The sequence below is a fragment of the Mandrillus leucophaeus genome, unplaced genomic scaffold, assembly GCF_000951045.1.
Source record: "Mandrillus leucophaeus isolate KB7577 unplaced genomic scaffold, Mleu.le_1.0 Scaffold1538, whole genome shotgun sequence".
In the NCBI taxonomy this organism is placed as follows: domain Eukaryota; kingdom Metazoa; phylum Chordata; class Mammalia; order Primates; family Cercopithecidae; genus Mandrillus; species Mandrillus leucophaeus.
In genome coordinates, this window is record NW_012101519.1 from 85,261 (window position 1) to 97,366 (window position 12,106).

Below are 12,106 nucleotides of genomic sequence, written 5' to 3' on the forward strand. Positions count from 1 at the left end.
TTTTGTTTTGTTTTGTTTGTAAATTGCCCAGTCTCAGGTACGTCTTTATCAGCAGGATGAAAACGGACTAATACATCCTCTGATTTATGTTACTTCTCACTCAAGTTGCTCGAAGTGCCTTCTCATCAAGAGCTGTTTGGGTAGAGACAGACACATTTGTTCAGCCCTATTTTTCTCTGTTTTTTTCTCCTCCTTCCTTCCTCTTTCCCTCCCTCCCTCCCTCCCTCCCTTCCTTCCTTCCTTCCTTCCTTCCTTCCTTCCTTCCTTCCTTCTTCCTTTCTTCCTTCTTTGTACAAAAATAAGTGAACTTATTTCTTCTCAGTAGAAATATCAGAATATTTCATAAATTTTGTGAGTTTTTTTTTCTGAAATTTTTATTTTGGGTTGAGGGGTACATGTGCAGGTTTGTAATATAGGTAAATGCGTGTCACAGGGGTTTGTTGTACAGATAATTTTGACACTCAGGTATTAAGCCTAGTTATTTTTCCATATCCTCTCCCTCCTCCTACCTTCCACCCTCTGCTAGGCCCCAGTGTGTTGGTCCTTGCTATGTGTCCATGTGTTCTCATCATTTAGCTCCCACTTATAAGTGAGTACATGTGGCATTTGGTTTTCTGTTCCTACATTAGTTTGCTAATGATAATCACCTCCAACTCCATTCATGTTGCTGCAAAGGTCATGATGTTTCTCTTTTTCTTACAGATGCATAGTATTCCATGGTGTATATGTACAACATTGTCTTTATCCAGTCTACTATTGATGGGCATTTAGGTTGATTCTGTCTTTTTTTATTGTGAATAGTGCTTCAATGAACATACTTGTGCATATGTCTTTATATACCCAGTAATGGGATTCTGGGTCAAATGGTTGTTCTACTTTTAGCTTTTTGAGGAATTACCACACTCCTTTCCACAATGGTTGAAATAATTTATACTTCCACCAACGGTGTATAAGCATTGCCTTTTCTCTATAAAGTCACCAGCGTCTGTTATTTTTGTCCTTGATTTTTTTATTTAGCCTTATACAGTGTGACTATTTTTTTCTTTGAGACAGGATCTCATCTGTCTGTGAACGTGGATTCTACTAATGTCTGAGACTTCTAGGGATTCCAGCTCTCTCAGTTGCCTATGTTTGAACTTTATGAATTTGTTACATTTCAGTTGTTTCCTTCTTACCCACTTTTATGACTGGCACTTCTCGCACATATGTTCTGCCAGAGGTAACACAGTTTGTGTGTCTCATCTCTCCTCAGAGGGACTTGTCATCCTCTTGTATCAGTTTCCATGGCTGCCTTATTACCTCAGCTCTCTCATGATCTAAAAAAAAATGATAATATAGATTATTAGGCTTTTTCTCATTTTCAGGGCTAAAGTGACCTTCTCTTGAGCCTTTCTAAATATTATGTGGAGGTAGAGCTCTCCTTTGTTAATATTTTAACTACTGGTACAAAAATGCAGCATTCAAATATTTGAATTAAAAGATAATCCAGGGGATAGCTGACTATGGCTTGGAAGCTAAATCCAGCCCATGGCTCATTTTTGCATAGCTTTAAGAGAAGGACTTCTTTTTTTTTTTTTAAATTTTAAACTCTTATTTTTAAAAACCACAGCAATATGCCACAGAATCTATGTGGCCCACAAAGACTAAAACATTTATTGCCAAGCCTGTTAAAGAAAAATTCATGACCCTGTGTTAATCTAGTATCTACTATTCTGCATTACATTAAGGCATACATTTTCAACCAATATTTAATTTATTTACTCACAGACTGAAAAGTATGGATTACTTTCTGATCTTACCCTATCCCCTTAAGAAAACATCCAGCTTTACCAAACCATGTTTTCAGTCTGAGAAACTTGTCCCAGGGCTTAAATGAATACAGAAACATATATCTGAGGTAGGAGATTGTCAGGACTTGTTTCTGGTCATAACCCTGCTGACTAAAACAGGATCTGATTCAGACAGAATAAAGTGGATAAACTGGCAGAAACCAGCAGATGGCCACAAGGGTGATCCCTGGCTGCCCTTATTGCTTATTAGCATGAGACACTCCCACCAGCACCATCACAGTTTACAAATGCCATGGCAATGACCTGGAAGTTACAACAGCTTCCCATGGCAATGGCCTGGAAGTTACCACCTTTCATAGAAAGTTCTAAATATCTCACCCCTCAACTTGCATTAACCTGCCCTTAATGTACGTATCAGTCAATAGAAATGTGTTTGCAAAGACTCCATAGGTTGGTGACTCTGAGTGTAGTGCCTATGAGTCAGCCCTGCTCTGCAAGAAGCAGTTCCATTCAATAAAGGATTGCTGTCTGACACTACCAGCTCACACTTGAAATCTCTCCTGGGCAAAGCCAAGAGCGGTGTCAGGCTAAGCTTCAATTTTGGGGCTAGCCTATCCTGCATCAGTTTCAAAGGGAGAATTTTTCCAAGTATTCCATGACTCTGTATTTCTCAAGGTCATTTAAAAAAAAGTCAATATCTCAGAATCTTTCATTCTATGTCTTGGTCAATGTGTCATTTATGTAAGCCTGATGGTGACATACCTCAAGTGTAACGACTGTTAGTCTATTATAAATGCAGTAGAATTATTGCCCAGTAAAACGTAACATCAAATATCCATATTTAATTGCATTGGACTCCTCCAAGTACTTACAGGAAAGTTGGTAAGAATATATATTCACACTTGAAAATATTTTGGAATACGTGTAAAATGGATCAAATCCAAATACCACAGATGGCACTGTCACTAGATGCTAATGAAGTACATAGTAGGAACCACAAGAGACAGTCAATAATAAAGGGGGGAAATGAGAGGGAACACATCAAAGCACCATCAGACGAGTGCAGAAGTACACACATGAACACACTCTGTAGCTGCAGAAACACATGGTAGGAACTAAAGCCCCACCACTAATTAGATTTTTTCTCACCAACTCAGGAGTTCACAAATGAGTTTGCTAAGGGTCAAATGCCCACAATAAAACTGACCAATTTAAACATCACTGAGAGTTACTTAAAGCATTATGTAGAAAGCTACAGACAACAGTGAATTTATTCTGAGCAAGTCTTAATCCATCATCTTCACAGATGGCTAAAGAAAGGGCCTCTCAACATTTTGTCTCACAATCTCTAAGGTAGTGACCTTCAAACTCTTTTATTATAATGCATGAGAAATACACAGTTTGTATATATTTCAGTACACAAATGAAATATAAGTATGTATATGTGGGTATGCCATGTATTTGTATATTTTGTATGCAATGGATACTATTTACTAATTATTTTATCTCATTTCTTTAAAATTATCATTCTTTGAACTCATCCAGCTGGTCAAGGGTTATCTCCCACAAGAATGGTGGGAAGAAGCTTAAATTTGGCATGAGGTTAAACATCGCCCTTTTAAGCTGGAGTGATTGTGGCTACTCAGCAATCATTAAAATTCAGGTCTCCGTGAAGCACAACTATGCAGCCATCTGATGCTGTGACTTTGATCGTGTGCTAATTAGTTGCTCACAGAAAGTCTAAATCCAGAAATCACTATCTCCCATTCTTTGAGAACTTCTGAGTGCACTATACTAAAAACTAGAATTAACAAGAAAGATAAAAGATACACTAAATATTAGGTCAGGATTATGACAGCTCTTATTCCAAAAAAGAAACAAAAACAAAACAAAACAAAACAAAACCAAAACCAAAACGAGGACCGGGTGCGGTGGCTCACACCTGTAACCCCAGCACTTTGGGAGGCCAAGGCGGGTGGATCACTAGGTCAGGAGTTCAAGACCTGCCTGGCCAACATGGTGGAACCCCATCTCTACTAAAAATACAAAAATTAGCCAGGAGTGGTAGCGCATGCCTGTAGTCCCAGCTACTAGGGAGGCCAAGGCAGGAGAATCACTTGGACCTGGGAGGTGGAGGTTGCAGTGAGCCGAGATTGTGCCACGGCACTCCAACCTGGGTGACAGAGTGAGACTTCATCTAAACAAATAAATGAACACCTTGAAGAACCACAATTCCTACTCAAGCTGCTTTTTAGAGACAGAGAAATTGAGACATCTCTCTTTTCCTACTCAAGGCATTTCCTTAAGGGAAACCCAGCTGGATGGAATATATAGGAGTCACCTCAACTATATTTCCTAATTTACTTACAAAAAGCTACGTCTGATCAGGGCCCCCTTCCTATGCTTCCTTTTCATGTACTATTTCCCACATTAAACTGCTAAGTAATATAAAAGTAAAGACAACAGGAATCATGCACACAGCTTACTGTCTACGTTAGTGTGAGTTTATACTCCACTAGCTTCATCAACATAAGTTTACTAATACAGGAATCTCTTGCTTAGGAAAATAAACGTTGCAAAGAACTTTACTGTTCATTTCAGCAGCTGCCTGAAAGATCCATCAACTCCTCAATAAAAAGTGTCAAATGACGTTTTTCAATCCCCAAACTCTTTGAAGCCCTAGTCTAAAAATCCTTGTCTTGTTGACTCCATCAATCCTAAATCATTATGATTCCTACCCAATTCTAACAAAACTGTCCCCGACTTTAAAAGACCCACTTTACACCAGATTTCAAAATCAGAATAAATGTGCCTAAAGCCAGTCCACATCTGACATACTAGTGGCTCTTTTGAGGTAGTGCTCTTCCTTACAGTGTTATGCAAATAATGTTGGAGCTGCCTTATGAACAGGTTATTTGGATGCTATTTGGGGAGTACAGTTTATGATGAGCACAGTCACTACTGCTGTGCATCATGTCATAGTAGACTGAGCCTAGATCCTACCATCAACATCTATGGAGATTTCTGAACTATACACTGCCTGAATGACCTACAGGTATATTCATGTAAATCTGTTACTATTCCAGAGACTTAAATGTGCAATAACACAACCTAAAAATAGTAAACAGGTGTGTATTTATTTAGTTTGCATTAGAATTTAGTTAAACTCATTGCGAGCATTACATAAAACACAGAACCAAATAAAAATTGGTTAATCAAAACATGTATAAAAATTGGCCAAGGTGGGAGGATCACTTGAGCCCAGAAATTCAAGACCGGCCTGAGCAACACAGTGAGACCACTGTCTAAAAAAATAAATCAATCAATTGCCCAGGTGTGGTGTCCACACATGTAGTACCAGCCACTCAGGGGAACTGCTTCTTGAGGATTTCTTGAGCCCAGGAGATCGAGGTTGCAGTGAGGTATGGTCATGCCACTGCCCTCCAGCCTGGGTGACTGAGCGACATCCTGTCTGAAGAAAAGCATTTATAAATATAGATATGAAAATAATTTAGTTCTTTCACAAAAGGTCTTTCTGAGACACGTCCTCCACTAAGGATGATATGGGACTGTCTGTTCCCAAAGTTTCTGGATGCATGAGAATGGTTGGGCAAGAGACAAAACAAAACAAAACAAAACAAAAAGATCTCTCAAGTCCCTTTCTTTATGTTCCTGAGACCCTGTGGATGTGAGTCTGGGGACAGCAGGAAAACCCTGTCCGGCCCTGCATGTGCCTGACTTAATAGTGTGCATGCCCCCTGCTGGGCAAGTCCTTTGTTGCTCATGTGCCTTAGTGTCTGTCTCCTGTCCCTGCAGAGCCCTGACAGATGGTGACTTTTTTATTTTATTTTATTTTATTTTATTTTATTTTATTTTATTTTATTCTTTTTTATTTTATTTATTTTTTATTGTTTTTAGATGGAGTCTGGCTCTGTTGCCCAGGCTGGCGTGCAGTGGCATGATCTTGGCTCACTGCAAACTCCACCTCCCAGGTTCTAGCAATTCTTCCTCAGCCTCCCGAGTGGCTGGGACTACAGGTGCGTGCCACCACGCCCGGCTAATTTTTTGAAGTTTAGGAGAGATGGGATTTCAACGTGTTGCCCAGGCTGTTCTCGAAATCCTGAGCTCAGACAATCTGTCTGCCTCGGTCTCCCAAAGTGTTAGGATTACAGGCGTGAGCCACTGGGCCTGGCGACAGATGGTGACTTCTTTCGTTCTTGCCAACTAGGATCCAGCCAATAGGTCCGCAGATCATTCCTCCCAGAAGTTGAAGGGGGAGTGAACGTGAGGAGGGGTGGGTGGTCTTTGCGTGCATCAGGCGACTGGATCCATGGCCATATAGAGAAAAGGGTTGCGAAGTGGTCATCCTTCCACTAAAAGGCAGTGATGCTGCCATGGCCTCGTCGTCGTGGGGAGACCAGACAAGGGAGGAAGGAGAACCCTGGAGGGGAGGAGGGTCACCTGAACGTGGAGTGAGTTGTGAAGGGGTACACTATTTGAGGTCTTTGAGTCCCTAGAGCATATGAATCTGCCCACAGAGGACGGATTTCAACCTCCTTAGTGGGGACCTGGGAAGGAGAGGAGGACTGGACGTGGCGGGACAAGGAGGGGCAACTCAGCCCACAGGACAAAGTCAGATCTCACTGCGCAAGCTTCTTGGGTGGCCGCCTCAGTGCGCATGTTCACTAGGCTTCTTCTGGTCGACCTCTTTGCAGCACGTTGCAAACGCTATGGAGCTGAGAGGTTGTGAGGGTTGCTTTCCTGCTGTCTGAACTCTTTCTCCCCTACTGAAACGTAGCGGGTAGGTCCGCAGGGCAGTCCTTCCGGGAGGTGAAGTGAGAATGAGTGTGAGGAGGAGCCAGTAAGCTTCTAAATGGGTCAGGCTGCGTGGTCCGTGGCTCAGAGGTAGAAGTGCCTAAAGGTCGTTGTCCTTCTCATGCGGCACCACAGCCATGGGCCTTCTGGTCTTGGCAGGGCCACAACTAGGGAGGAAGGAGGGCCACGGAGTGGAGGGGGGTCAGGCGGAGATGGGGCGACTGCTGGGGTTGCTGTTGGAGGTATCAGAGTCCTGGAAGCATCTGGAACCCCCAACAGAGGACAGATTCCAGACTCCTAGGTGGGGAGTCTGGGTGGGTGGGAAGGAATGGGAAGGGACGAAGTGCGTGGCAAGGAAGGAGCCTAGAAACTGGGAATGCCGCGGGCTGGTGACCACAGCCCTGAGGTCTGTAGAGTGCCTGGCAGAGGTGGCCCGTGAGGAGCAGCCAACGCTGTGTCGCAATTTCTGAACTCCACCATGGAGGTTTGAATGGGCGGGGCTCTGCATTCCAACAAAATTTGATTTTAGGGGGCAAATGGGCCTAGCAAATGGGTGTGTGAGAAAAGCCGTTGTCACTCAAATTTTAATTCTCTAGCTGTATTTTCCTAAATGTCTCCGTGATGGAGAGTTCAATTGTGACACCAAAAACCTTATCAGAAATTTCCTGCGTCTTTGCCAGGAGCCTTAAGACATTGCTGTGCTAGCTTGACCAAGAAGTTGCTTTGCAAGCATACAATTCAGAAGACATACACACACATTTGCCCCTGGGACTTACTTTCAAAGTTTTTCCAAATTAAAAAAAAATTACAAGTTAACATTTGTCCATAAAAGTGGCCAAATATAGCTATCCTCTCAAGTGCATTTTCCCAATCACCATATTCTGTTTGCAGAGTGAAATATGAGGTACCAAGGAAGATCAACATATAGGCCTATACCAAGATGAAGTTTATGACCTTCTGAGCTGACTGTGCCTCTGCTTGTGAGTGCCTTAACATTCAATATTTTCTATTAGCAGGACGTTATTTTTGTGATAGTGTTGTTAAACTAGTATACATACACTGGTAAAGGTCTTCCGTGCTGATAAAAAAATGATCATGGCATCTCATGAAGGACAGACTAATCCAAGAGGATTATGTTCTGGTTTTGTCTGAATGGATGATCTTCTGTTCCCCGGTTTTTCGCCCATGACTTCCTTCTTGTGCTTATTGATAACTGATTGCACACATCTGTACCAAGATAGATTAAAATGGCTTCCAAAGCCCTTGAGGGTGACTATCTTAGAGTAAACTCTCTGTGGGAAAAGTAACTTTATGAAACATTAAGAATATAAAATAGTGTTGGAGAAATGTCTTTAGACTTATGATCAGAAGTATCTATGTATTCTGTATACTTATATTATTGAGATGTATGTCAGTGTATTTACACACACTCACTGCTCCTAGTCCCGGGAGCCCAGTCATGAAGAGTCTCAAGAAGAGGAACCACTAACTGAAAGTCGGGATCCTACACCTGGTCAGGAAAGAGAAGAAGATCAGGGTGCAGCTGAGATTCAAGGTGCTGGGAAGGGAAAAAAAGATGTCTGTGGGAAGGGGAGGAGGCCTATGTGTGCATCACGCATTATGCCATGACCAGTAAGGGGAGGAAAGAAAACATTAGGAAAGGATCGCAAACATTTGCTGAAATTTGGCTGTAAAAGTGAAGAGTATAGTTTGCCATTTTATGCAGTCTCTGGATATAATGAATCTTCTCTTTTTCTTTGCGATCTACTTTGTATGCTTGCAAATACAGTCCTTGCTAAATTAGGACTTAGGTGACTACAGCCTTGAGTTCTGTAGAGCGCTTGGTAGAGGTGTCCAGTGAAGAGCACCCAGCACTGTGTTGCATCTTCTCAACTCCACCCTGGAGATTCGAATGGGAGGGGCTCCGCATTCCAACAAAACTTGAGTTTTGAAACCATCTGATGTAAGAAAATGTACATTATTTCACTAGTGTAATTTGATCTTCTTAGAATGTTGTATCATCTTCTCAGCTGTGGTGTCCACAATGTTGTATGCACCCTTTAATAGCACGTAGAGTGCCAAGTCACCCTACCTTGTAACACCCTGAATAAAGCCCATTTGCATAGGGATGTTAGCCCCATTTTATAAATAAGAAAACTGAGGCTCATGGGTTGAGGTTTACCAAAGAACACTTGAGTCATGGAGACAGAATTCATATTTCGTTTCAAGATGATGATTCTTCCTATCATCTATGCTGTAAGAGAAAGTGACTAGTTCTGCTTAAGATGCATAATACTCAAATATGGCTGTACTATAAGGTACTTCAGTATTGGCTCAGGACAAAACACGGTTCAGTGAAACAGGATAGAAATTCCAGAAAAGAGCTCAATGAATGACAGCCACTGTTTCCTTTCATTGGTGTTTTTGACAGTATGTTTGGTAAAAGTTGGATAATTCAGGACACTGGCATATGGATAGCTATATTAGTATGATTTTGAGGGACTTTTAAAAGTTGTTTAAACACTTTTATAATTAGAAAACTTAAAGTGTCATAAGATTATCATGAAACAGAAATTGTTTCCTCAACAAGTAGCATTTTCAAGGTAACACTGACAGAATTTGGGCCATGGATTATTTAGCAATTCACTGTTAAGGGGTTTCCAGAATATGTCTGTCCATAATGCTGGTTTGTTTGTTTGTTTGTTTATTTATTTATTTATTTTAAATTATACTTTAAGTTCTGGGATGTATGTGCAGAATGTGCAGGTTTGTTACAGAGGTATACACATGCCATGATGGTTTGCTGCACCCATCAACCTGTAATCTACATTGGGTATTTCTTCTAATATTCTCCCTCCCCTAGTGCCCCCAGCCCCCAACAGGCCCTGGTGTGTGATGTTCCCCTCCCTGTGTCCATGTGTTCTCATTGTTCAACTCCCACTTATGAGTGAGAACATGCAGCGTTTGGTTTTCTTTTCCTGTGTTAGTTTGCTGAGAATGATGGTTTCCAACTTCATCCATGTTCCTGCAAAGGACATGAACTCATCCTTTTTTTTTATGGCTGCATAATATTCCATGGTGTATATGTGCCACATTTTCTTTATCCAGTCTATCATTGATGGGCATTTGGGTTGGTTCTGAGTCTTTGCTATTGTGAATAGTGCTGCAATAAACATATGTGTGCATGTTTCTTTATAGTAGAATGATTTATAATCCTTTGGGCATATACCCAGTTATTTATTTGCACTCAACTTCCTGTACTCTCACTGTGGGACAGTGATTTTGCTGTTGTTGTTGGTACTTTATTCTCATTGAGATTCATCTATGGAAAGTTACATATAGGGCCTTTGGACCTAAGCATAACTTTAATTAATTTTAACCAGAAAATTTTCAAGTTACTTCAACAAGGGATGGGTGTCACGACTGTATGACTTGTCATAAGCCAGCCAATACATTGATGTAAACTTTCAGAAAATTACATTTAAGTTATGATTAAAATGCTATTTATGTGGCAGACTTCAGATATCTTAGATAGTTGATACTTGCTATTCATAATACACAATGGTAACATATGGAAAATGTAGGTGTATTGTGGTTTATCCTTAGATTGTCATTTAAAATAAGATTTCAGGCCAGGACCAGTGCCTCATGTATATAATCCCAAAACATTGGGAGGACAAAGCCAGCAGATCCTTGAGCCCAGGAGTTTGAGGCCAGCTGGGCAACACGGGGAAATCTCATCTCTACCAAAAAATACAAAAATTATACTTGGTGGTGGCATTCACCTGTAGGCTCAGCTACTCGTGAGGCTTAGACAGGAGGATCCGTTGAGCCCAGAAGGTTGGGCCTGCAGTGGGCCAAGGTGGTACCACTGCACTGCAGCCTGGACAGAGTGAGACCCTGCCTCAAAAAACAAATACATAAAATAAGACTTCATAATACGAGAAAACGAAATTGTAACATTTTTGCATCACATTTATTATGACACTAGCCTACAGGTTTTTATTTCATAATCCTGAGGAAAAGAATATTATCATTTCCTTATTTATATTTTATGTTTGTCTGCTTCAGTTGATAATTTTTGCATTTTTAAGTGTCTGACCTGGAAGCTGATCTCCAAGAGCTGTCTCAGTCAAAGACTGGGAATGAATGCAGAGATGATCCTGATGTCAAGGGGAAGATTCTGCCAAAACTAGAGCATTTTAAAATGCCAGAAGCAGGTACATTATCCATTAAATGCAAAATTAGGTGCTTTCTGTTTTCTACAAAATTATACTTTTGATAATAAAAAGAGAGAGTATTAGTGCCCCTTTAAAAACAGAACTCAAATGCAGACTTTCTTTGAAAGGTAGTTCAGACCCTGAATGCCTGACTGCAAGACTTAAACACTATCAGATACAGAAACAAATTGGGTCAAAGCCATATTGAATCGTCAAATGTGAAAGCATTTTCTTCTGAGTATAACCAACAGCTAACAATTTTCAGATTAGTTTTTAATTTCTACTTTTAAAAAATACATTGTAATACCATTTGTAATACAGTTTGTGTGAAATGTGCTGAGAACTGAAGAGGATTCTAGTACCAGCTCTACCATAATTTGTGAGATTCTTAATGAATCCCATAAATTCTACACCCACGTTTGCTCTTATTGAAAATAGTGAATGAACATCAGATTAAATTCCATTTCAGTGCTGATTTCTGCATGCTGTGGTTTTGTTGGATAGAATACACAGATACTCGACTTTCATGATTTGTTTATCATAATAATCAGCTTCAGTTCAATTATAATATCTGAATTGAGACTTCATTGCTCCGAAGAAAATAAACAACCACTCTGCTTGATATTTGTTTCTCTATATGGAGACCTTAATGACTGTTCTTGGATTTTGTCAACTTCTGAATTCTATGGCTCTTAGTGAAGCCTTGAATATCTGAATAATAGAATGGCAGGAGACAGGTTTCTGTGGCGCGTGAAGTAGGGAGAATGCATGTAGGTCAGTGAGCATGCTCCTTGCCCTACTGTTAGTCTTCATGAGCTATTGTGTGTAATTAGATTGAAGACACATATAATAGAATCACCTCTAACTATATCATAGATTACATATTACAAATTTCTATCTTGAGATGTCAGTTAATAGGATCTAAAGTTTAAAGTCCGAGGGCACGCCCAAGATGGCCGTATACGAGCAGCTCCAGCCTCCAGCTCCCAGCATGAGCGACACAGAAGACGGGTGATTTCTGCATTTTCAACTGAGGTACCGGGTTCATCTCATTGGGGCATGTCGGACAGTTGGTGCTGGTCCGTGGGTGCAGCCCGACCAGCAAGAGCTGAAGCAGGGCAAGGCATCACCTCACCTGGGAAGCACAAGGGGGAAGGGAATTCCTTTTCCTAGCCAAAGGAAATTGAGACACACAACACCTGGAAAATCAGGTAACTGTGCTTTACCAATGGTCTTAGCAAACGGCACACCAGGAGGATATATCCCACACCTGGCCCAGAG

General features: G+C 41.0%; 1 protein-coding gene across 1 annotated transcript; it reads left to right on the plus strand.

Moving 5' to 3' along the window:
- The first annotated feature begins 7,504 nt into the window (after positions 1-7,504).
- Positions 7,505-11,033, plus strand: LOC105536055 (X antigen family member 3-like). Its single transcript, XM_011975335.1, is given in 4 exon segments — positions 7,505-7,585; positions 8,049-8,160; positions 10,700-10,825; positions 10,954-11,033. Coding segments are annotated over 4 exon segments (399 nt in total).
- The last annotated feature ends 1,073 nt before the right edge of the window (positions 11,034-12,106 follow it).